At 41.2% G+C, this 27,240-nt stretch overlaps 1 protein-coding gene across 1 annotated transcript in view; it reads right to left on the reverse strand.

The window, feature by feature from the left end:
• Positions 1–151: 151 nt before the first annotated feature.
• The window catches only part of pip5k1bb (phosphatidylinositol-4-phosphate 5-kinase, type I, beta b), a 33,865-nt gene continuing 6,776 nt past the window's right edge, over positions 152–27,240 (reverse strand). Inside the window, exons 2-15 of the mRNA XM_073465365.1 lie at positions 22,571–22,674; positions 22,392–22,460; positions 21,549–21,679; positions 18,619–18,736; positions 15,705–15,857; positions 14,994–15,293; positions 8,016–8,218; positions 7,552–7,635; positions 6,698–6,746; positions 6,517–6,601; positions 5,216–5,374; positions 3,797–3,923; positions 1,639–1,762; positions 152–1,448 (exon numbers count right to left, since the gene is read on the reverse strand). Of these exons, the coding sequence (XP_073321466.1) occupies positions 1,446–1,448; positions 1,639–1,762; positions 3,797–3,923; positions 5,216–5,374; positions 6,517–6,601; positions 6,698–6,746; positions 7,552–7,635; positions 8,016–8,218; positions 14,994–15,293; positions 15,705–15,857; positions 18,619–18,736; positions 21,549–21,679; positions 22,392–22,460 (1,605 nt within the window). The 5' untranslated portion in view covers positions 22,571–22,674 and the 3' untranslated portion in view covers positions 152–1,445. The remainder of the gene's footprint in view (positions 1,449–1,638; positions 1,763–3,796; positions 3,924–5,215; positions 5,375–6,516; positions 6,602–6,697; positions 6,747–7,551; positions 7,636–8,015; positions 8,219–14,993; positions 15,294–15,704; positions 15,858–18,618; positions 18,737–21,548; positions 21,680–22,391; positions 22,461–22,570; positions 22,675–27,240) is intronic.

A 27,240-nucleotide genomic window follows, 5' to 3' on the forward strand; every position in this document is an offset into this window, starting at 1 on the left:
AGTGTACTCTTTTAGCAGTACTTTGCAGGGTAACTTCTGCACAAAAAAAGAATAAATAAAACTGAGCTAACTCCCAAGTCATGCGTACATACAAATTATTCATTGTTAGGCTCACATGAGTACTTCAGTAATCAAACAGACATGACAGACATTAAATTTAAGCAGTTTATTCATAGGAGCCTCTTTATATAAATATGCATTGTCTTTACATTCAGCGATTAAAGTATTTTTTCAGCAAATGGTAAAATATTGAATTTTACATAATAAATTATGGTCTCAAGTGACGTGTGTTTGTGGAATTCAACATTTATAGTTGGATATGGTCTTGATGAAGAGGTATCGGACAGCTTCTAAGTGTAGGATTCCTGTCTGATAACTTCTTGAAGAGGACACACTTATTCATTATCAAAGGATCTCCTGAGTAAAAGCATTTCAGTCATGACGCAAACCTCACAAAACTAGTAGCTCCACATCAAAAATGATCTACACCAGTATCATTGACTTACAGAGGTGTGCATTTGTAGTATAAAGAGAAAAAAAGTGCATATTCACATATCCAAATCTGTGCTTATGTCAGGCAGCCCACCCACCTAAGCAACTTCTTCAGAGAAAATATTTCTTACAGTAATCATAACCAATGTCAAAAGTGCCTTTTTATCAAGAGCGAGTGTGTCGTCCCTCCACTCTGGGCTTCATCCAAGATCCAGTAACTGTCTTTTCTTACTTTCCAGCAGCCCTTCGCCAGGGCTTCAGTTTCCTGTCAGGGCAGCACAAATAACAGCCCAGCTATGATGAGGTGGCCACTTTAACCATGTCACAGTCTGTGTTCGACCTCAGGAGCTTCAGAATCCATTAAGTCTGTTTATGTGAGTCTTTTCTCATCTGTCTTGGCTGTGGCTACAAGCTGGCTTGTGTCCTCCATGGGACACCGTCACATCCCCATTGATCCGGGACGAAGATTCTGTCATAAATTCACTGTAAACATTTCTCTTCTGATCAGCAACTAATGCAGCTGCAAACTTAGAAAGTCTCATTTCTTTCTGGTCAGGAGAAAAAACATTTAAAGAAATGTATCTACCCTCTCCTATGTATATATAGTAAATGCTGAGATCTTGTGTGGGCCATGAAAACAGTATACATATATAAAACTTAATGTCACTGCGTTGACGCATGCTCTAAGAAGCGACACTCAGCCTGATGTTCATCACATTACATGATACGTCACATGGTTCCTGCAGATGTCCATCACTGTGGCTGTTGGTGTCTTCTTTTAGTCCATCAACCAGGAGAGAATCTCAGTCTTCTTATGTGTTGGCAATACGAGTGGCAATATGGATCTAGCAGCACTAGAAGTGGAGTCAAAAGGCCAGCCTGGCCCATCCAATGGAGTGCGGCGATTGTCTTATGATTGGCAGGAGGAAATGAAGTTTGTAAAGCTGCATTTTTCACTGCAGGGGAGAAGAGAGAAAAGAGTGATTTTAAACACCTAAGGCCTGTTTTCTAAATGTGTACAGGCTCTATATGCATTATCACAGCTAGCCAATACCTGAACACCTGAAGAGGACAAACAAGTCACAAATTCACAACGATAAGCTCAATGTGAGAGTGACTTGAATAACAAATGGAGAAACAACTCACCAAGTAGACATCAAGAACAGATCCGTCATCACGGTCTATGTCCACGTCCATGGTGCTCTGCTCTGAAGTGAGGCAGATGGCACTGTCCTCCAGGGTAAACGTGGAGCTGGATGCAACGTCATCTCTGAAACAGAAAAATATATTTGAATATTAACCCATGTCGGAGACAGGCATGAGAGTTTATTGTCTGGTTCAAAGGTCGTTCAGGTAAAGCAGCTGTATAAACAGTGCTTGACAACGGATGAAAAAAAACTCAGAAGAAACAAATCTCACACACACACACACTATTGCAGAGACTCTGACATCAAAGAGACAAAGAGATGAAACGTCTGGTGTGGAGGCCTCAGCTCAGAGGCTCATAGTCTCAGAAATGTTTCAGGAAATGAACAGTCTCTTCAAGATCGACCACAGTGATTAAGTCAAAATGAGACCCCTGCTGGCAGATGGTCAAATATAGCATAGGAGAAAAGCGTGAACCTAAGAACTGAATTATTCTTTAAATATATAAGTAATTTTGGTTCCAGCTTAAGTGAAGACAACATCCTCAAGATCCTAACCAGGATATTAACAAATACTGTATCATGTACAGTATTTTATGCAACAGAAAATGTCTAAAAAATAATGATAAGCAGGGAGTGTCATATAGGCTTTTAAAAATGTCAGATATGTATGAGTAAGCAAAGTCTAGCAGCCTACACAGCCATCACAACTCCTCACAGAAATCCCTGCAAGTAATTGGACTTAGTGGGGGGAAACATGGAAGAGAAAACCTCAGTTTAACTAAAAAAAAAAGCATAAAAGTAGCAACAAACAAATGAACTTCAATAAAGAAATACAGTTCACTATGAGACTGCATTAATACCTGCATCAAATATATGGCTTTAGATTGACCATTAGAAGACGGAGTGCAATTTTGTTCATCTCTCCTTTTATTTGACGGTCCTGGTTCAACCACCAGAGGGCAACTTGAGAGCTATTTATCTTATATGTGTGTACATCAGGTGACTCCCTGATAAATTCAGGAATGTGTTTTTCTCTTTTATGACATGTGACTGACTACCTTTTGTGTTCAAAGTCAAAATGAAAGTCAGGTAGAGGGAGCAGCAGAGAAGTACAGCTGTAGAGAAAGATGAAAGGATAAGGAGAGAGAGATATATGTAAAATAACAGCTGTATTTTAGAAAGACCCTGACTCATCACAACGTAAGGTGTTACAACTGTCACAGGCAGACCAGCTGTCAGACAAGGATTGTTGTTGGTGGACGTACAGTCGCGGCTGCACCGCTTGTCCTCCTTTGTCACAGTCTTTCTGCGGCATAATGGCACTAAGTGAGACCGTGTCAAAGCCGCTGTTTAAATATTTATGAAAAACAGTTGACAGAACAATGTCAGTGCAGCAGCAGGTGACTGATGAGGGGACAGGACCAGGCAAGTCACACAATGGAGCCTCAGAGAGCAAGCTGAACCTGACACTGCTGGACAGAAGGAGAGGTGAAAGACGGGAAACACGTCGAGGGCAGAGGACAAAGTGTTCAGAAGCTTCTAGCAAGCAGCCAGCCAGTGTAGTGAAGTGGTAAAAAGTGGGTTAAAGGTGTAATAAAACTTGTCAATGTAATACGCTGATTATTATTTCATAATGTACTGTATCATTTCATCAGATTTTACAATATCAGGTAATAAATAACTAATCCAGGTCTATGAGTCAACACTGTGTCGTTAAAAGATTCTCTATATTATGCCGTAAGAATTGTTTGTAAAGTTCCTTCTTTTCTGTCTTGTAGATAAAAGAGACTGACAGTTCCCACCATCACACCTCTCATCCTTTAACTGTACTGTTTGTATGTTGTGTAGGAAGTGTGTGAATGTATATTGGACCCGTGTTGCCAAGCCAGCTGAGTCACCTGCTCCGTGACGCACGTCACCAATAAGACCATGTGATGTCAGAGCACAGGTGATAATAGCGTGGGAGTGTGTGTGTGTGTGTGTGTTTGGCGTGGCAAATTTACTTGCCTTCCTTCTCGTCCTCAAGGCCATGTTGTGAACAGGAACCTTGGCTCATTGTTTTAAGGTGATAAAATATTCTTTCCAACACTAAATCAACACAGTGTCATGCTATAATGACAGCAACGGGAAAGAGTATAAAGGAAAACGCGTAGTACCTCTCTTCTGTTTGGTTGTCCAAGTTGACAAAGATGGAGGAGGTTGAGATGGTTCCCATTGAGGAGCCCTCGTAGAAGGACGGGTTGGCAGGGACCAGATCAGGACGCAGGTACGAACCGAACACAGCTGAGGAAAAACATTCATGTGATATCAGTAAAAGAAAACAATTGCACACTTTCCTACATTTCCCAGTTCCTTATCTTTTTCTCTGACCTTTACTCCATCCACCCAGTTTATAACACAGGTTTTTTTTCCAGTATTTGTCACCTTGAGGCCCAGGCTGCGAAGAGACTTCCGGGACTTCTGTTTACTTTTTTTCCCAGGCCGAGTTGTACTACTAATGATGAGTAAATTGAACTTTGTAAAGTTGGTGGATTTCCCCTTTAATTGAGCCAATTAGTCAATATGATCAAGCTTTGTATTGATCAACATCTAAAGCTGACAGTGGATCATCCACAGGAGGAAAGGAGAAAGTCATTCTTGTGTACACTTCAGAGTTTAATGACTGAGACAAGGCAAGGCATGACAGTTTGATTTGATCCAATTGATTAAGTGGTTCCAATGACACTAACATATTTCTCTGTATTAACCTCTCATAAGATTTGCTCAGTCCACTTTCAGACTGATTTAGTTCCTGTAAATAGAGTCAGGAAGGGTAACAATCCAAATTGCTTTAGAGTATGTTGCATCACCGATTGAGACATCAGTGGGAGAGCGCTCAGTTGTAAAGAGAAAAAGGACACATGACCCTATGACTTCTCTTTCCGCTCCACATGTAGGCCAACGCCCTCGTTTCTTCCGGTGTGACATTGGCCAACACATTAAGCACAAAGGTCAGACACTGCTGCGAAACGTGTTCATCACTACAGACACTTTCACCTTTCCTCAAACACCTGATTCAAATACCTTCATGTACTGGGGGTCAGATTGCGATCATGAGGGAGAGTGAGACGGGGGTGAGGATAACAGCTAAAACTACACATCTCTTCTTCGCACATGGACACACACATATGCTGTTTATGTATCTAAGCTGCTGCTCATAACAAGGTCGCTTGTTTTCTTTCCATCAAGGCCAAACACTATATTAACCAGTGACAGCTTCCTCCCAGGGCAGTGATTAGAGGACAAAGTTTTTATGACCTAATCTGAAAAAAACTGAAAATGTCTCAAGTAACGTGTCTCAAAAATGAGTATGAAATGTCAGATTAGGACACAGTTTAAAAAGGTGGCATGTGTATCTATTATTGAATCATTTAGGAGTTTTAAATAGTCTCATTAATAATTAAGATACTTCTATGAACATCCCTGAATCTTGTCAGGCATCCAAGATACACTGTCTTACAAACTATGAGGAAAGAAGTCAGTGAACAAAAAGTTGTCACGGTAAGAGTGAGGTTTCGCAACAAAGTTTTGTGTACCTTGTCCATCCAGACTGGCCAGACTGCAAGCTCCTCCCAGCCTGTCCCTCCTGTCCTCCGCGTTCCTCTCATCTGCCTGCGATGAAAGGATCTCCTGTGAGGACGACTTCAGAGCCGGGATGGAAGTACGGGTCCTCTTTGAAGGAGAGAATCGAAATGCTGCAGAGCAAAAAGGAGCGTGCAAGTGAGGGAAAGAAAGGAAAAAGAGGGATAAAGATTCAGGGGAGCGGGAGCAGAAAGAGTAAGAGGAGGAGATAATTGGAGGAGATAGTTGAAAGAGACCATTATCCTGATTGAAGCAATGTTCAAACACAATGAAACTCCAAAGCTCTGCCTCCAAAATTAGCAAAGTCATTAAACTGTTAACTGCACAATGACGATTGCACAAGTGTCCCCTAAGCCATCCTTTTTCTGCCTCCCAAGCAGGGCATGAAATTAAATCCTTTCCTGTCATCTCCCTCTGACGGGACTTGGCGATGGTTAATAGCATGGCTAAATCCTCAAATCTTTGCCTCAGCCATGTTCATTTCCACAGGGGGGTCCCGCATGGTTGCATAACATCTTTACTATATTTGATGTTAATGTGAAGTTCCAAAACTGGTTCCTGGCTTTACCTACAGCCACGACACTGAAAATAGACTGTGCGGATAAAATGGTTTAAATGTTGACTGAGGATCAATCATTCCCTCATACATCAATCAGGTCTGCATGCCTGATTTCTGCAGAGTTTAAAATGGCAACCAACGTCATCTTTGCTTCCAGGCCTCTGGTAGTTATCGACCTGTTTTCATCCACCTCAGTGGTTTGTGACTGTGCACCTTTGTTTTGCGATCGCCAGGCAACAAATTAAATCTGTTTTGTATGATCTAGCCACATGATTGCTTACACGCAACCAACATGAAGTCCATAACTTCAGAGAACAAAAGAGTGTTATTTAATCCTACAATTTAATCAAAGCTCACATTTCTACACAAAATGAATTGTGTGCCTCAAATGCTTATACAACAGCTAACTACAGAAGACGATTACAGCAAAGAAAATAAAATGCTCTGGATGATCAGGACGACATACAAGGAAACAATATTCCACTTATTGTAACAAGTGAATTACCACTAATCTAATAATGTTACAGTGACACACAAGTGCCTAGCAACGGACAATAAAAAACCCCTACGGAGTGGCTCTTTTTATCAAGCCAGGATTTCCTACTTCCCATTGCTGCCCCTGCCCTTTGTTTGCTTTTTTCTGCATGTGAGCTTCTTCAAACCCCATATGTGACAATGCTGAACCTGCAGACTTACGTTGATTCTTCCTGAAGACCCGTGTGCTCATGAACTTGAGGAAGCGGCTAGCATAAAACCCAGGCCGGTGCACTGAAACAGAGTCCTACGGACAAGCAGAGAGGATGTTAGAGTATGTCACCACATGAAAGGCTCATTCATAAAGGCAGCAGTGTCAGATTTGAGCAAGGAATCGACTTACACCATCGTACACCAGGGCTTTCCACGAATGTTCCAACTTTTTAATGAACCTGGGGAGAAACAAAAAAAGAAAAGGCCTTGTCAGAAATGTATCCACTTACCCAAAAACTTTCCCTTTATGCTTGATCAAATCTAAGATGCTCCCCTTTTCCCGCATGGCGCAACACAAACTAAGTCTATTTTACAGCTACTAAGCAGAAAATACATTAAAATTTTGAATTATATAACGTTGTCTTTGAGTGACGTAAGCCACCAGAAATAAGGCAGGATAAGTGGAAACAAATTGGGCCTATTCATCCTTTCTCCCTGACCCGATCTCACCTCACTTACTCTGTGTGCATTTAAAGGCCTTGACCAAGAGGGCTGACAAAGATGTATGTGATGCTTTTAAATTTCCACAAGTTTGAAAAGTCGATAAGCCAAAAGGCTTCCTGCTCTGTTATCTGACAAAAAATCAATGTGTAAATAAAGAAGACTGATAGACCGCTGTGTCCACTTAAATCGTGTTGGATGAAGAAAAAGTCTTGAGTCCTTTCAGGAGTGTGATAAAGTGGCTTGTACTGCTCTCCACCAATGTAGAGTGATAATTCAACATCAAGAGGTCTTGTTGAATGTGAGCAGTTACTCCAAGAGTCATACCATGCTATCAAACTCAGTCCTCAACTATTCATGCACATTCCCTCTGAACTGTCACTTCTCTACTGGCTATTGACGAGACACTTTACTCTTTAGAATTGAGACAGACATTTCTGCAGGTCATACAGTCAGATTTAAATGGGTTTCATGCCCCCAAATATCATCAGATGAAAGACATAAAATGGCAGCAGTTTTATACAGTCTCATAAAGATCAGTACCTGTATGACTGTAGAATGTCTATGATACCCAGGAAGATGAGCAGCTTTTCTTCTTTGTGTGTTTTGGCAGGGATGCCACCCATCCTAAAACAGAGTCAAAACACAGCAGCTGTCAGAGAATAGCTTCTGTTCATCTTCTGCAGTGTTTGAAACACTGTTCAAATAAAGGCATTGTACCAAAACAGTTTTACTAATGTTTGTAAAAGAGGCACTTACAGTATTTACATTCACGTGTATTGCTGTAAATAGGCAGAACAGTGGCTGTGTTTGTATTTGTGTAGCCATGGTTATATTAGAGCCTGAATGTGTGTACACTGCTTGAGTGTCCTGTGCGAAGTATGAGCACGGTTGTGTAACTGTGTCCGGGGGAGAAAATGTGGAGATTAAGAGACAGACAGGGGCAGAGTGTGTATGCCCAAATATGTGTGCATAATATGTGTTTTCCCCCAGCCGGGCCGACTCACGTGTCGTCTGTGGTGAGGGCTTCGGCAGCCTTGCCGTCTCCCTGGATGGACTCCATGGCAGTGGAGTAAAGCACCCTCTGACCCACAGGTCTCCTCCCGTCCCCCCCTGCCTGGCCTGGCTCACCCCCATCTCTCTGGCTCTGGTCCAGGACGTGCACACCCAACAGTAGGCTGTAGTCCATGATCTTAAAGCTCTCCAGCACCTATAGCAAGTTACAAGACGTGTAGTGATGAGTGTACAGTGACACATGATGGATTGTAATGAACTGGAATTTTCACATTTTCTTTGACATCTTTGAACACTAAAGAGATTATTCTCCTTGACTGGATACCTCACCATCAGCTCCCTGACCGTAAACACAGCGTCATTATGAAATGTTTTGAAAAACAAATTTTTTTCCCTCCCAACACACATCAGCGCCTCAAAGACCATGAGCTTGCAAAAGGAAATCTCTGTTTAAACCAGTTTTGAGTTAAACAAACAAGGTGTTTCTCCTCAGTGAGCCAAGTGTTACATATTGACCTGTCTGAGGAGCCTTTCGCCCAGTTTCCCAGAGCCTCTGAGACTGCATGTCTCTTAAGAGCTTGAATAAAGCAGTCAAGGCAAGACAAGGGTAGATAGACAGGCAGGAGCCTGATCGAGGAATGGGATCAGGGTCACTGCCAGGTAGACAGCTTATCTTATGACCTAGACTTGGAAAAAAGTTACTGTACTGGTTATAATTCTGACTGGAACAATTGTTTACAAGGGGGTGGTGGAGAAAAAGAAAAAAGCACGAGTTGTCAGAAAGAAAGACAACTCACTCAGTTGCCTTCAGTAAGAGAAGAAGAATCAAGAAGAATCAAAAATTGTGTAACTCAATAAATCTCTCAAAAAATTATTTAGTGTGTCTATCTTCAGTTGATGAAAAGCCACAAAGAAAGTCAGACTTGAAAAGAAATTTCCCAAAACACCACATAGTGACTAAGCCTGATGAAAAGCTTATCATTATAGTTTGGGGCATTCTCACTTACACTCCATAAATAACACACTCCTAAGCCTAATAGGATTGGAAGCTATAAAAAAAACTCCTGATACAATCAGAGAGAGCTGTGACCCAGAATCCAGGGAAAAGTGGACTGTTTTTATGAAGAATGTGAGACAAATAGTGTTTTGAAGTTGACCTACAACTTCATCTTATCTTTCTTTGGATAAGCACGCTCAAACAAGACATTATTAGTGTTGGCTGTATATCCAGTTTGCATCTGTAATGGAAACTGCTGATGTATAATGTCATAGTCACACACGCTCATATTCAAACACACACGCACAAAACAGACTTAATGACAGACTCAAACAAACACTGGGGCTTTTGTCTGAGCTTTGCCTTTTCCATATCAACGATTTGCATCCCTTCACTTCAACTCCCCCAGCCTATTCAAACAGCAGCCATTTTGAATAGAGCAATGCACACCAGGCGGCCTACAGAAGGCCATTACTGTGTGTCCTGGCTCCAACTTTCCCAGGCAAACAATAAAACTGTCACAGCAGAAGGAAAACAGCTGCATTTCTATGGTGGTTTGTGCAAAATGCTGTTTATACATACAGAAAAATACCAGTTAGTGAGTGGGATATTACTGATTCTTAAAGGTATAACAGCCAAGTGTTTTGGTGCCTCCTCTGAGCAACCTGCCCTCTGCTCTCATTTCAAACACGGCTCAGTTTTCTCACAGTGAATGGGATAGGTTAATCCTGACATTCATGTAGGAAGTCAGCTTTGTCACAGCATCCCCCTGATCTTTAACAAGTCTCTGATGTTTCTCACCATATTCCATCCTGAAGCACTCCTCCGCCCACCTATCTCTGTGCCAGTAAGGCTGTAGAGCTCCCCATAGGGCTCACAGGCGTGCCCCACTTTATAGTGACGCTAATATGCTGCAAGCTTTCTCAAAAATCCCCTCCACACATGTATTAACTAAGGCATACATAAAAAATCTCTTATGTGTGTCTGACATGTTTTTTGCAGAAAACAAGTATAATTAGCACATGGAAATCCTTAAAATGGCACTAATCCCTTCTTCCAAAAATTTCAATGAAAATCTCTTATATACTTACACAGTGAAGCTCTTACATTAGAACAAGGAACAAGGTACTTTCACTATGAATCTGTCTGGTTGGTCTAGTCCTGACTCTGAGTCCAGTTACAATCACAGGAATGTTTCTGCAACAGTATGCATCTATAATTCAGCGTGTACAACCTGCAACCCATGACACAACATATTAGATTCAGGGACATGTGGCTTCTAATGTTGTTATTTATTCAGACTTGTGAAGGCAAACTGAATTAACTAGTGACAGTCTTTACTTTAAGTTAAACAGATCTAGATTTTGGCATTTGCTTCTTTATCTTCTTCCATTTCTGATTAAACAAAAATAAAACCTCTTGTAATAATGTAATTACAACAATTCACTTTGAACACTTCTGACACTGTGAACATTAACTGATCATTATAAGCTAAAGAGTTTATTGCTGGATTATTGTATTATATTACATCAGACTGTAGAAGCACTATTAAACTGGTGACCCAATGATAATACCGGAGACAGTATGAATGTATGCACCATTTTACATTTAATCATTTCAACTTATAGATTTCTATGAAGACCTAGGTAGAGCTGCAGTGGGACAAAATCAGACACCTGAACACATCACCATGGATTGTGGGAACTTTTGATGGGCATTTTTCACTATTTCCTGGCATTTTATAGACAAAGCAATAAATCCATTAATAAAGAAAACAATCCATAGATTAATCTATATAGAATCGAGGTATATATAATCATTAGTTGTAACTCTCAACTTGTGTAGGAGGTGTAAGGATCCTATTGAAGCCTACTTCTGACTGCAAGGTCCTTGGTTTTCTGCAGCTGAGAGTGAGAGAAGCCATTGTTGTCACAGGATCACATGGCTGAGAAGAGGGGGAATCATACAGTAAATGGCCCTCTATGACTGGCTACGCTGGCTGCTAAGCAACCCATTATTGTCCAGCGTCCAAGAATGCATGCCTACATTGTCTCAATCATTATTTCTGCTCTTGTTCACATGTGAAATGAAAGGACTACCATTTCTACAACAGGATTAAGACAGTACATGGATGTCATTTTGCCTGGGTGGTCCCTATCATTCTTTACTGTCAAACGTGCTGTGAACAAAACTGTCTCAGCAGCTTGACATTGTCATTGCTATCCTCATTATGTTTGTCTCATGGACAGCTGCTGCAAAGTCAGTGATATGCAACAGAAACATGATGCTCTTCTTTGATTCAAATCGCAAACACAGACAGCCACCACCAGAACGGTACAAACACTAACTCACGCTACAATAAACCCTCTATCTCACTCTCTCTGTACAGTAGAGTTCAATATGAATTATTAATGCCTAGTATTGTTTTGGTATTCGGGGAGTATCAGGGGAGCTGCAGAGTAATGGAGAGTAGACCTACAAGGAAGAAAGCATACCCCGCTTTCCCACACAGCAGAAATATATGATTCTATTAAACACACTGCTTATCCTCCTCTTTGTCTCATTGCTCTGATTTCTGCTTCAGGTCAACTCTGACCTCCAACATTCTACAAAACATAATTCACAAAACTCCCAGTACAGAAAAATTAGCTAAAATTGTTTTTTAGGAGGCCTCATACAACAATCCCCTTCCAATTCCTCATTCCCTACACGCCCCTCACCCCCTGTTGCTTGGCTTCTGCCGACCCCTCCTCTGTGTTTTGGTCCGCAGCCTCTCCTGGTGTGATGGGGTTAGCTGCTTACTCATGGAAATAGACTGTAATTTTGCTTAGAGGGCATTTTGCTTCCCGCTCAGGAGGCGAGCTCAGGAAGCCATGACAATAACAAACTGTACAGCACAGGGTCTCTAACCGCTGCTGCTAAACAGTCACACTTCCGTAATACAGACGCACACCACATTATATACTTTAAACATACAATAAATGCCATGAAGTGGGCTGTGCATGCACACATACCAGGTAGACAGTGCATGTCTTTGAAACATTTGGGCAAGGCTGTAAATGTGCCACAAGATTAAAGAAGCACTGACTTAGCAAAAGGGGAGGATGTCATTCTGGCTGCAATCTGTTGAGAAAACATAAGAGAGGACAAAATAGAGGACATGTGCAAAGTCAGCATATTGGTTAATGATGATAAGAAGGGGCCATAACCTGACGAGATCACTTGAAGGTCCTCTGAATTTCTTGTAAATTTACTTAACCCAACGTCACAAGACCCAGGTTTGCTCATAAACTTGTGAATAAGATACTGTTTGATTTAAAACGTGTGAAAGCAACAGTTGTTCACACCTGTTTACACACCTTTCCTGGAAGGATTCTCCACTTTCCCAAAAGAGCGCCACTAAACCACAATCTTATTTACTTACTCTGGCACAGTCACGCCATTTCATGTGTAGAGTAGAGCTGCACGATCTGGTCAAAAAATCTTCATCACATTGTGGTTATTTTGACAGATATTGTGAGGGCGATATGATTCACTATTAGTGAGAATGATCATTTTTGCATCACAATTTTCATTTTAACTGAAAAAACATTAAAATCCTGATGATGTGACCTTTGTTGGGATCTGTACCAAGCAAAAGTTGGCGTCGCTGCATTCCGACATTACATCATTATAATGTTGTTTTGTCGCAAATTTCGCTTTATCGTAAAATTGCAGCTTCTTGCAATTTGGATATTGCACTTTGCCAGATTGAGTTTTCTAATACAATTTGATTAACTGTGTGGACCTAGTATTGAGTAAAATTTGCTTTTCGATAACACACAAAGAGAGGAGAGCAGAGAAGAGAGAGTGCTCTGTTACTTAACAGGCTAAACTAAATATACCTGCAGCATCACATTGTTCATTACCCCTAACTCCTTTCCATGTGTCATCAATCACCTTTTCATCAAGGTTCCTCTATTCCCACATAATAAAAATTGAAACATTTAAGCTAAAGCGGGTGTGATGGAAGTCATTAAGTTGTTAGCTGAATAGTGCCATGCAGGGTTGCCAGGTCTGGCAGGTTGGCCGGGCCCAGCAGGATGTCTGGCAGGAAATCTTTCTTTCTGATCTCTGGGCCTCATCTGATACACCGATCCACAATTACAGTAACATCCTGGTCAGATTCCAGGTTGAATTTCTGAGTGTGGACCCCATGCAGGAGCTGTGTGTGTGTGTGTGTGTGTGTGTGTGTGTGTGTGTGTGTGTGTGTGTGTGTGTGTGTGTGTGTGTGTGTGTGTGTGTGTGTGTGTGTGTATGCTTGAATGCGTGTGTGTATGTGTGTGTGTAGGTACTGTATGTCAAGCAGAACAAATGGGATTACAACTCAGGAGGCTTAGACCCATCATTAACCAGCCACTATGAGGGTAAAACACGTTAAATCAGTGTCTGGGGGCCACATTGTTATCACTCAAAAAGCTATCCCAAGAGGCATTTCACCTTGTCCAAATAAAGAACAACAAGGTAAAAATGTCACTGCATAAATATATATTAAGTTAGCTGGGAAACCAACCCAAAAGAATTATCGTATAGTTTGAAAATCCAATGTTTTACTGTTTATCAATCCTCTGTGTATTTTTTTTTACAGTTCTAGCAAATAATTGTGTGATGCACTTTACCTCAGATGTTGTTATTTTAGAGGAAGCAGAATCAGCAAATCAGCAATTCAGCTGTTGTGTTCTGGTTCTAGTTCTGGCTTTTTAAAGCCTGCAGGCTTGTTCTTTGTCTGCAGCTGTGGTTTACAAACCCTACCCTGTTTTCACAAACAGTTTCTCTGACAATGATGTAATCTTGATCAGTGGTGGTTTGTAGCTAAGTGCATTTACCCAAGTACTGTACTTAAGTACAAATTTGAGGTACTTGTACTTTACCTGAGTTTTACCATTTGATGTTACTTTATACTTTTACTCCACTACATCTTTTATACTACAACCTAAATTTTAGATTACTTTTTCATACCATTCCAGTCCATTTTACTGCACAATGACAACTTTTACTTTCACAGTGTGGTATTGCTACTGTTACTCGAGCAAAAGAGTCAAATACTTCTTTCACCACTGACATAGTTGTACAAAACTTATTTAAAATTCTGAAGTCAGTGCTATTTCAGATTTTAGACTAACTTTGTATGCTGTTATCTGTTTCATGTCTCATGTTAAACTCCACCAATCCCCCTCCAACAGTCTCCTGGCCTCTGCGTTAAAATAGAGAAGAAGCCCTTAGATCGAAAGACTATCTTTGGATCGAGCTCCGAGTCTCTCACGCTACCAGGATCATGTCTTAATCACATTCAGTGTTTGGAGAGCTGTCATGTAGTGAAACATAGCAGCACAGAGACGGGAGAACAAAGCCCGGGCAAACTGAAAGCTTAGACTGAACACACAGTGGAAACACTCACTGTGGTTCCACTGGCAAACACATGGAAAAATGTTCTTCTCAAAACATTTTGTCCCATCTAAGATGCACACACACTGTCTGTAACTACTACACGATGTGGTTCACTCATGCTTATTATGTGTTTAAGCTTCCATAATCAGTTATAAGAATGAGAGGTCAATGACACCCTTCAACAGCTATGTCCCTTCACTCCAGTGAATTCCCAAGTTCAAAGCAATCTGCTCTCAGTTCTGATATGGCACATGACATAATGTCCACGAGGGGCTTTGCTGCATACAGGAAAAAATGTTTTAGCACAGGAATGAAGGCATGAAAATGTGAAAGAAAGGGCCTTTTGAAGGAAAGTATTCTAATAAGGAAACAAAAAGCACCTAATTCAAGACTTCCTTATTTGTCGCACAGCTTCCTGTTGTGGAATAATAGTGACCTTCCTGCTGCATGATGACTGCCATTTCAAAGCCATTCCAAAGAACAGACAGAGACAAGACTGATGTCACAAACACAATCACTTACTCCACACACTGTTAAAACCACCTACCCGGCAGTCTCTCTGCAGGGTCTTCATCAGATTGTTGTACGTCTCTGTGTCAAAGTAAAGCCCTTCTTCGTGCATGTCCTGGAAGTCCAGATCTTTGTAGGTCGGGCAAGCCTTCTCTCTCTCTTTCCTGGACGCTCGTCTCTTGTAGGTGGATCCCTTCAGGTCGTATTTGTAGTGCATTTTGACGGAGCGAGGCAGCACATTGTTCATCACCACCAGTCGGATGTTGATGCCTCCAGACTGGATACAGTACAGTCCATAGAACTTGGGCAGCAGCGTGCGTGGATTCTGGTTCAGGTTCTGTGGAGTGAAAGACAACTTACATCAAAATGTTGTGGGTTAAAAGGAAAGAGTCTGTTCCTAATATCTGAATGGCAACATTATGTTGCAAATTACCTGATAGATATAATAGGCTTTTATGTATTTGTGTGCCAATATGGGTGCAGGGAGTCTTAAATTTAATTAAGGTTACAGTTAAGTAAGTATGATAATCAAATGTTTGACTTCTGAACATGTAACCAACATGTACAGCTTTCAGTCAGATGGTGCTCTACAGCTGGAGCTAATGAGAATCTTCACTGCATCTCATTTATGCCACATGAGCACATGAGTGATCAGTTCAAATTCAACACAAATCTAAACAGTCAGAAGTGGACTTTTGTCACCTCACCAGGTGCTGGAGACCTCATGAAGCACCTCTTAGTATCTTACCATATAGTATCCAGGTAGCAATCTCTGGAGGAACTTGGCCTCTTTGTGCTGGACGGTTTTAATGATGAACTCGTCATCGCTGGTTAGGTAGAAGAGAGAGCCACTGGCCCCCGGATTGGTCAGCTCAATCAGAGGCTCATTTACCAGGGAGTACTGGGAAAGGGAAACATAAACAAACCTGATCAGTATTCAGTTTATTTACTGCTGGAAGAAATTTCATACATTGTCTGGCCAAACAATTATGTGAGAACACAAACAAAGTGAGTGTACACCCACACATTACATTGTAATTGCTGAACATGTCATCCCAAAACCGTAAATATGCTGCTGCTATTAGTAGCCTCCTCTCTACTGGAAAGGCTTTCCATTTTGAAGCCTGGCTGCAGGGATTTGCTGCCTCTCACCCACAAGGACATCAATGAAGTACAACACTGATTTTGAGCGATACAGCCCGGCTCATCCCCAGGGTGTGGGGTGGGGTTGGGATCAAGGCACCGTTCAGTCCAGTGAGGCTGAAACAGGAAAGGGCCTGTTGCCACAAAGATGGAAGAAACCTGTTGTCAAAATTAGAGTTCGGACTGATCTGATCCAAAATCAATATTGGGTGCCAAAACTGAGGTAATCACTTATCAGATCTCGGACAGATGTCCCCGATCCACGTTACAATCCAGACTATTTGAAATTCTATTATTACTTTTCTAATAATAATTCTAATAATCTACAGCAGAGTAGTCAACATCATCATCATCAAGATAATACTAACAATTGGATTCAGATTGGAACTAAAAAATGGGATTGGTGCACCTCCATCTAAAATGCCATTACATGCTGTATGCTGTAGTATTGAGATTTGCTTCAGTTGGAACCAAAGAGTTTAGCCCATACCATGATAACGGGCCCACAGAAAAGCGCATGACTGTCCACATACTTTTGGCCTCATAACCTCCACAACCAGCATGTCAATAACAGCAAGTCTTCATTTTTTATTGTTCAAAAAAACATTTGCAGAAATACCAAATCAGGATCACATGAATTCATCTGTCTGCCAAACTTCAATGAAATCTACACACTCTTGACAAGCAGGAATATAATCTCCTCAGACAAGGATAATATGAAGCAATTACTGCTTGTGCCACATCTAAAAAGAATAGGAGAGCCTTCATTTCAATGTGTGAGGAAGAGAGTGTGAGAGCTGCAGACTTAGGAGAACGGTTAGATGTTAATCAGCTCATTAGAGGAGCAACATGTTCAGAGGAGAAACACTGGAGGCATCCGCTCTTCCTCTCCAGAGACTCTTCCACTGATGACCGTCTGCAGTCACGTTGAGTTACCAGCACAAACACATCCGCAGTTTATTGCATTTGCATTCAGAATACTGTGTGTGTGTTCTCAGTTTTAATTAGGCTCTGCTGCGTGGCTTCTGTCTGAATGAATTCATCGTCACCTCAAGCACATCAATCATGAGTACATCTTCTAAGCTGCTGTGCCTTGTGCCATCCTCCCTGTACTCCCTTGGAGTTACATTTCATCTCTGTCTCTCTCCCAGAGCCTTTTGTCTTTCACTTATGCAGAAACAAATTTGCATTCAAGAACAAGAATGCAGCTGGTGGGTTTTTGAAAGGCTGGGAGGCAGACAGAAAATTTGAAAAACAGCGTAATAAAATGATAAAGCCCAAACAAGATGACACAAAATCTAATTTTGTTCCAAGTGTATGTGTTAAGTAGGGATGGATACTCTTTGGTGAGTAGTAAATTTAATTAAGTTACATGATGGCATGTAGGGTACAAAAATAAAGGCTTTGACAGGGGTGTTTGAGGGTGCCCCGTGCAGTGACTCAGGCTTCAGTCAGAGAATATTTTCACGGCCAGAATCTCCTCAAAAACATTTTTCCCTCTTTTTTTTCCATCTATCTCTCACTCTGTTTTTCTTTGATTCTGCTGGGAAATCACAGAATCATCTGCTGATTTCATTCAGCACTGGGAGCTGGTTAAAGCCGTTGTAATGAGGGCATGCTCTGTTAGCTCAGTCATTACCTCTAATATCATCACCACCGAAATGTGTTGCCTCGACATCATCCTCCAACCCTGTCTTTCCCCTGCACAGATGGCATGTTATTTCCCGCCCACAACTCAATAAAATACACGTTGAATTATGTCACCATTAAGTACGCACTGAGGTGGAAGATTAGCGTTCAGTCAATGGGAAGTAATTCAGGTGAAAGACAACCAGCAGGCAATTGTCTTATGTTTATGGGAGCAACGGTCGTTTCTCTATTTGTATTTTTGACTTGTGTACATACAGAAACAACGGAACAGAATGGATCAGCTTCAAGTTTTCCTGAGGACAAAAAGTGCTGAAAGCGATAGTTAGAAATTCAGGGAAATACACTTTCTCGTTGAGAGATATCTGAGAAGATTGATACCACTGCTGTCTGTGCACTGAATACAAAGCTATAGCCAACTGGCAGTTAGCTTAGCCTGGAACAAGGGTAAAACAGCTAGCCTGTTTTTGTCTAAAAGTCACAAAATCCAGCACTTCTAAAGTTTTGTTTGTATGCAAGAATGACAAGTTTTGGTTTTATTTGGGGTTAAGTGCAGGACTATTTCTAAGCCATAAGCAGTGATTCCAGGAAGCCCCTGTGAGAAAACATATTTCCAAAAATGTCAAACTATTCCTTCAATTCACTTTTTCTAGGGTAAAACTTCAACATACAGTGGAAGAATTCTAACCAATGTGTCATAGTGTCTTACTTTAAGTATACAGTGTGTATGTTTCATTTGATTTGACCCTTGACACTTCCTCCACACTTCCATACCACCATGACATTTTGCAAATTAGTTGGTAATAATTCATAATAATGTGAAGGTGAAACAAATAATGACTGGCTAGGTCTCGGCAGGGCTTTAGTCTTACCAGGTAGTCATCTGGTTTGATGCCGAACAGATCCCTGAAGTAGCGGAAGGCCAGTGGGGCGTAGGTCTTGAAGCGGAAGTCAGGATAGTGGTGTGCTGGGGTCAGGTTGCTTCCCTCACTGAGATGTGCAATGAAAAACCCAGCGTGCCAGGAAACAAAAACAAAGAAAGGTACGTTATATATACTATTCCAACACTAACTCAAATAAGGAGGGATAAAGAAAACTTTAACATTATGTAAGTGAAACAGAGTCACTGCACATAACACAGTCATTCACCAACCAAGTATCCCATGCAGGCAGCACCACGGGTAAAGTGAAGCCTAACACCAAATCTTTGTGCCTGGGTATCTAAGCTATTGACTCCAACTAAGTGTATCAGTGGTTCCTTGTAATGTGCTCCACCCAAGCATGAACAGGCTTCAGTAAAATTATCTATGGGAACCGAGATTAACCAGTATTGTGGTGACAAACTGGCCTGTATAGAGTTCTGTGCCTGGAGACTGAAGGTGGCTCTGATTACTGGGTCTAAACAATACACAAAACATGAGCCTCGACTCTGCAGAGGCAGAGCAAATAAATGAAAAATGAAAACAACAAAACACACAAAATAAGCTAGATTTCTTGTTGTTCTGTCTGGACCGTGAGACCTGACATTCTCAGACGAGCTCCAACAAAGAACAACCCTGTTTTGTAACCTGTGTCCAAGCAGAACACCACAACACAGGAGTAAGCACACCTGATAAAGTAGGCATGAGTCAGTGGTCGAGTCTTACATCAAATAAACTCATTGAAATCAATCACACTGACCCTAAATCTAGACGAAGTAGGTTAATAAAGGTTTTGTTTTCCAGGGCACCTCTAAATCTGGTTTAAATTCTGAGTCATTGGCTGGTTTTCTGGGTAAAGAGGCTACTGTGTTGGGGTTTTGTGCTGGTGCCATATTCGGTAATGGGATACAAGACACAGTGAGGCCGTGCTGTGTAACACTATACCTGTAATTACTATACAATGAAATCTGACTGCTCTGTTTAGTGTGTGAGGGCAACAACAGTGATCTGTTATCAATGACTGACAGTCCATGATGGTAACGTATGCCTCGCATGACAAACGATTTAGCAACAAACAACACCTGGAAATGTTTCATTAAATCTAATCAGACAGCCATCTGTGTGTGTGTGCTGGTTGTCAGAGATACATGCACTGAGAAACAAAAAACTATGTGTATGTGTGTGTGCGTGGGAGTCAAAGTGATCTGCGACATCTCCAGTCATCTAAAACTAGACTGAAAGGACAACAACAGGGGAAAAACCTCCTGAGAGGAGCAACAACCCGAGGAGGAAGAGAAGCAGAGGAGTGGTGAGAGGGAGGGAGGCAATAAAAGCATCGGAGAGCAGCCTCCATCACTCAGCCGCTCTCTCAGGATGCTCTGTCAGGGACAAGAAAGAGATGGGTTTGTGTTTGTGTGCTATTAGGGAACAGCAAAGAAACACTTAGATAAAGTAAAAGAATAAAGAGCAAAATGGTTATGTCAGATGCCAGATGTAAGACTTTCCCTACCCACTGATGATATTTTGTTTGGTGTGTCTTGTGTAATTTTCTTTATTCTGTAGACATCTGTTTTGTTTTTGTTTTTTCAATTTGCTTCTCCAAAGAAACAACTGGCCCTGAAGATGACTTTAACTTTCATTTCATTTCACCATTATGTGAAAAGGCTTGACAGTGGGTGCAGATTGAGGATGATAAAACAGGCTCGTTTTCATCTTTTGTACTTCACTGTCTCAGCAAGGCTACAGCAGGTTTTTAAACACTCATCACTGTAGGGCCAACACCAAAGAGTAATGTTTGGCTGTTGCTGGGGAGCAGGACAGTAAATGTGCGTGCTAAGACCAGCTTTGCATAAACAATACTGAGTTTGCATATCCTGGTGCAGAATCTCAAAGGTAAACGAAAGTATTTCCTGGTAGGACTCCAATTCTCTTCCTGAAGCTTCATAGTTAAAAACTGGCTTGGAGGATCCATATATTTGGCCAAAAAGAGAAAAATAACTAGTGAATACCACTGTCATTTAACATAAAAAGCACATTCAGTTCATTCATACAGCTAACACAAAATAATGAGATCCTGACTGTATTATCTACTGCTAGGAGAAAAGTGCTAATGAGTGAATTGTCATAATGATTCATTATAAAAAATAGATACCGTATGTGTCAGACCATCAACCGTGTGTTAATGTGCATGTGAATACATGAGTCACACTTTCAAGGAATTCCTGAGTCAGTTTTTGATTATATAAAATGTTTATTAAAGCTGAAGACAGCCTGAGTTGACGGAGCGGCCCCACACTGACATATGTTTTGCACTTAGGCAGTAAGAGGCGCACAGTAAGCTGATTTCACAGTTCTTGGCAGGATTATCCACTAGAATAGTTTTATCCCTGCATCATGTCTTAGACTCAAAATTCACTTTGTTGATAAATGATGATGGTGGTAGTTTGTGGTAGCAGACATTTTTTTGTGGACTGGATATCCAGCGCCTGCAGTTTCCACTGAGCATGATTAATAATAGCTTTAAATGTTTTAAATACAAGACCCAGACATATAATATTTGAGCAGGCAGACAGGCAAAGCTACAACTTTAGTCACTTTCCATTCATTCACTTTACAGGGGCAGGAAACTGTCATAGCCAAAGAGCAGCATGTTACCACCTACACATAATCTGTTTTTATGAAGCAGCTCTCTGATTCACTCGTGCTATTAGACCAATAACCGTGAGCTTATGCAAAATTCTGGCTCTTATTTTGTTGACAATGTGCAAACCATTGAGTGCTTTCAAATATGTGTACATTTTAGAAGATGTCTTGCTGTGTACAGAGGCTGTGAGCATAAGTATGATTGATGACTGTGTGGGTTGGCACTACACAGCACTGACCTGGGAAGAAAGACACTCTCCACCACATAGAAATCTTGCATAAGCACATCTCTGTCAGGCTTGGATGTGAGGTTGCCCACTGTATAACCAATACCGAGCTGAATGGCCCCCTTCAAGGCCGATGACGTGGTCTACATGGGAAAATAGAGGAGAAAACATCACATTAGTCAGGCTGTTATAGCATATTGTGACGGCTATCCACACTACATGTACCAATGGGTGTAAATTTGAGCAGCTGAAAAAAGAAAATAGGCAAGCCTGAGAGTGACAACTATTCTGAATGTCTTCTATTTCATTTACAGACTCTAGTTTAATATAACAAGTTATTTTTACAATTCAACTTAAAGATGGTAGATGGGCTCAAAATCAGGAAAGCAGACCATACATTATGACGTTAAAATCCATGACTTTTGTATTGTTCAGTTTTGTACAAACAGAACCTCAAAAAGTCTGTGACATAAACATATTAGTACTCTTGTTGCGTGGGTAGCCGACACAAAAAAAATGTTGCTACTGTGGAGAGCCTTGTAACGGTGACATCGTAAGGACTGCTGCCATGAGCAGTGACGTCTAAAGTTTTATAAAAAAGGAAAGAAAACCAGTGTGACCAGCACTTGACTGATTTCTGGCAGCTGGCCCTGGCAGGGTCAGAACATTATGTGCTGTAGAAGGACATTTATGGACTCATGTGACTCAGAGTCAGAAGTAAAGACCTTTCAGTCCTGTTGGCTCTAAACAGCAGCATTCCAAAATAAATATTATGGAAGCAGTTTCGCATTTTCCTTAAGAGGCAAATAAAACCAAACACAGTGAGGCTGTTGTATGAGCAGTCATACTTTTTACCTTTTTGTACGTTTTCTCTCTGCTTGTACTCCAAGGCCCTCCCATCCCATTTTCTGTTGTGGTTGACATCTGAGAGAGATGCAAAGGACTGAATTAAAACTATGATTAAGACAATGATTAATAATGAGAAATTTCCATCATGAAGATGGTAACAGAAAAGGTCAATAGCATAAACTTACCTTGCTTAATGAAAAGCTGTGCCCGTCAAACTACAATCAGGGCAACATCTCTTGATTGTCAGCTCGAGTAAACATCAGGAGGTTTGGATATATCAGGGGACCCTCTGCAAGACAACAGAGTTATTATTACACAATAATAAAACGGGGCAAAACAACGCTCACAGCTTTGGCATCAGGCAAAGCTGCTCTGAAGACTACTTGTTTAACTGTGATAAGTTTGAGGCCAGTTTAATGTCATCACTCTCCTGTAATCTGTGCCTGATGGGAGAGGCAATTTAAATCTATTCTGAACTCTCACTGTCTCACTGAACTGGCCTACGGCAAGAGCACTCTGCTTTGACAGTCACTGATCATGACTCGTGAAATGTTTATGTATGTGTGTAATAACCATCCCAACTCTTCTTGTTAAGAGTCTTGTTTTGGAGAACAATACAATCCTTATTGACAGTTCAGCTGTCACCTCACAAATAAACTGTGCAGATGTATAAAACACCATATACTTAAACATTTACTGGCACCTTCCTCCTCCTCTTCATCTCTGACTTCTTTTCATAATTCCTTCCATATTCCAGGCCATGTGTGTGTGTTGGATAAATAACACCTCATAAAGACGCAGAGCTGGAGAGTGTGTATGAATGAGGAGTGTCCTCGGGGCTGAAAGTGATCTGCGGGCGATGCCCAGCTTACAGTCCAACTCAGTCATCACTGAGCCACAGAAAAATCCCAGTCTGTTTCATTTCCTTATATGTTCTCCAATTTTACTTTACCGCCCCCAATCACTCTTGTTCCTTTCCCTCCTTACTTTTTCCTTACTATATCTCAGTGTGTGTCTTTAGAATGAGAAAACAGGGACAGAGACTGGGAGTGAGGAGGCTTGATAGAAACACAAAATTTGGACTTTGTCTGATAAGCTCTGGCAAGTCTGCAGTCACCGTTCCACCTGCATATAAATGCACCTGCAGGTCTCAGAGCCTCAACTATTGCACAATGTTTTTCTGCTTCATCAGTGCTTGTGTCCTCCAGTCACCTGCTCTGTGACCAGCAATCACGTCCCCATCAAATCAGAATCTACTGCACTGAGAATATACACACTCAATGGAACAGTTTTATTTTCAAAGTTTTATGACCAGCTGCAGAAAATGTGTTGTAGTGCTGCAGGGTGTATTACTTATCAAATGCAACAAATATGTTGTGGCCATGTTTAAAAATAGTCTTCAAAAGGAGAATTAAAGACATGTTAACAAACACACACGCACACCCTGATTCAGATATTAGAAGAATGTAGCAGACACTCTTATCTCTAGACTGGGTCCTTATCTGTGCACCAGCTCTTCTGTTGCTATAAACAGAGACAACACCAATACAGATACATCAAAGACAGCAACATTATGTATCTTTGATTGGGTCTATGTATCATTATACTCCCTCCATCAGATTTAAACTAATATTCATTCTTTTTAGTTTCCCTTTGAGGGCAGAAAACAAGCATATATAGTCACACAAACCTTGTAAACTAATCCTGGAGGCGATGATAATGTTTGTCGTGTGACTTTGTGTGACTGTAACTGAGGCAAAAGTCACCTGGACTGCTCTTGACAAAATAAAATCCTGCTGTCAATCATTAGACATTAGAAAGGAATCAGAATATTTCTCTTCACCGCTGTTAAGTGAGCTTTTGATCCACCTGAGCCGTTCCGCTGTATGACTGGCAGTGTGCTCTGAACCTGAGGAATGTTAATGAGCCTGCTGGCCTGTCTGGCTCTCTGTTCAGCTGTTCAGAGTGTCAGTGTTAGAAGGGATTGTTTGGACCTCTCTATCTCTCTCCCTCTCTCTCACCTGACCCCACAACCCAGCCGGTGCTCCAACAGACTGTTTCCAGAACATTCCATGCGAGGCCCGCAGCTGCAGCTAACAACAGCAGGTCTGTTGTTCACCTCTCAACAAAAGAGAGGCAGACAGACAGTTGGACATGCGGATGAAAATGGATGCATGGATCATAATCAGCCGTGTCTTACCACTGTCAACACTCCCTTTGCAAATACCACTGGCGTACAGGAGTATATAAGTATAGAAGAGAGCGCACGTAAACTGTTACACATGTAAATGATACCCTCTAAGTCACAATCCCAATACTGTGAGCTACAAATACAAAATGCATCCCTGTCAAATCAATGCCTCTAGCAGATAGTGGATGTTTTGTGGTCTGGATGAGGACCAAATGGGTAAACTGATACAACTGATCAATAATAAGAAAAGTCTGCATTTGAAAGGCTAAATGTGAATAAAAAACACTTAGAACTGGCCTGTGGAGAGAGTCTGAGGTGTGGGTTGTTTTTGTGCCTTTGTGAAAGTCAAGCAAGATCATGTGTCATGTTAAACGGTGCAACACTATGTCTGCACAATGTAGACCAGAGAACATTTTCAGTGGAACGTGGAAAAATAAAGTCTGGGTCAATTTCCATTTCATGCCTTTATTTCAAACGCAAACAACTGTACACAGACAACCATCCAGTAAAAATGTCAAAGACAAAACTACTACTATGTCAAAGCTTCTTGGCAAACTCACAACAGTTTTTCTGTGACTTTGTCAAAATGGCATCTTACTCAACACCATACTTTTCATTCATTTTATCTTTGACATCTGCTCTTAAAAGGTGCTATATAAATAAGCTTTACTAACTTAGCTCTTCTCTCCATCAGTCTCTCTGTTGTTAAACGTTTCCACACGCCCATGTCAGAAATTCTACCACCCTTCAAACAAACACACAAGTGCAGATCAAACACTGGCTCTCATGGTTTCGGGGAAATTGCCAAGGGTGTCAGTCAGCTCCTGTGGAAGTCAAATAGCCACTCTGTAGCCAAGCAGTTCTGGCAAAGAAAATATGTTGCTGAGAGCAGACATGGGCCATCTGGTATAATGAAAATACAGATCTAATGCATCTGAGCTGTTAAAAAAGTCTTAGTAGTTGTGGTAATATTCCCTCACTGGTCTCATTAGGCATGGTAGTGTGACTGCCGGAAATAGACAAATCAATCAACCCGTCATGGATCATGCTATACACTTGTTCCAGAAATTATAAATAATTGACAAATAACATCTTCCAATAGGGAGATCTGTTTCTTTGCAAAAAGTGATAAAAGTGGAACAGCAAGCAATACGATCATTTTCAAACAATCTGATCATAATAGGGCTGAGAGATATTCAAGGAGGCTCCCATAGCCTCTATCAGCAGGACACAGACTCTACATATGGCTTCCATTTTGCTCTGCTTTGCTTCAGTCCCCAGATACTATTGGATTACTGGAGCAGATTGGAGACGTAATGGAGAATCAATAGCAGACAAGCAATGCAGAGCGCCGAGGACCGGACTGCTGGGCTTTCATGACCTTCACAATCCCTGACTGATATCTGGATTTGGATGGATACAATCAAGAAGATGCATGCGGAGTCAGCTTAGCTCTAGGCCTGCAGGGGATCGGCTTCATCAACTTAACTGCTCTGATCCTTGACTATGGCTCACAGAAACACAACCCAAGCAAAATAACTCACACAAAACTTCAGGGCAAGGGCAGCACAATCAAATACAGCGAAAATGTAAACTAATAAATGAAAAAGGATACCAAGTTTACCAAAAGTACTGCAGGCTGAATGTATGTGGTGTGAGCTGTAGTCAATGTCTTTCTGACATCTTGTGTAAACACTTGTGTGTCAGCACCATTAGATAATTGGCTTATTTACCCTGTGTCAAATAGTTGCTTCTGTGAGATGTTTCATGTTGTCATGAATCATGCAGCTAAAGTGTGGACTCCCCTCTGCTAGCCAAGCAGAAATCATCAGTCCTATAAATGACAATAACAAATGAGGCTATATGAAGTCCTCCACCACCTGAAAAACATTCTGATTTATCCCTTGGCTGTTGTAGATGTTTCAAGAGTGACTGTGTTTTTCTCACAGACAAATTAGCGAGACAGGCAGAGGAGTAGAAAATGCTTTGTGGGTGGCAGACAGAGTGAAGGTGATGGAGAGGAGACTATCACTGTCTCTATAAAATCTTCAGTCAAACAGAAATATCTGCTCATCTATCCTAATGACAGAAAAGCAAAACACACCCAATTCAGGAGCGCTGCTCTGGTTCCACCCAATTCAAACTGCCTAAACAAACAAATAGAAAAACACAGAGCACACAGTGCACACAGTTTTAACATGTGCATGTTAACACAAATATAAAGGTCTTGTGAGCCCTGTAAACATAGCCACACAACACATACACATACTCTGTGTTTTCTCTCCCTGGTGGGTCCCCGCACCAAATAAAGCTGTAAAACAGAAGGCAGGTATTATTTTGGATCTATTTGGTGCGTTCTGTTTCACATTTCACTGTATCCTCTGGAGGTGTGTTTGTTTTCATCATCCCTCGGAGGGACACGCTGCACTGCAGCTTCAGAGTAGTGTCTGTCTGCACTATGCAGCACTGCAGAGGTGGCAAAGAAGTGTGTGTGAGTGTGGACACTATATGTCTAAACAAGACAAAAAATCTGTAGCCACACTGGCAGTCCAATGTCATTGTTTGATTAGACTGTTTTATTGCTATTACTACTCTTGTAATCTGGCCATGTTTGGCCAAAGGGTAGCATGTCTACACTTAGCATGCATGCTAATCTAGTGTAAC

The sequence above is a fragment of the Pagrus major genome, chromosome 5 (assembly GCF_040436345.1).
Source record: "Pagrus major chromosome 5, Pma_NU_1.0".
In the NCBI taxonomy this organism is placed as follows: Eukaryota; Metazoa; Chordata; class Actinopteri; order Spariformes; family Sparidae; genus Pagrus; species Pagrus major.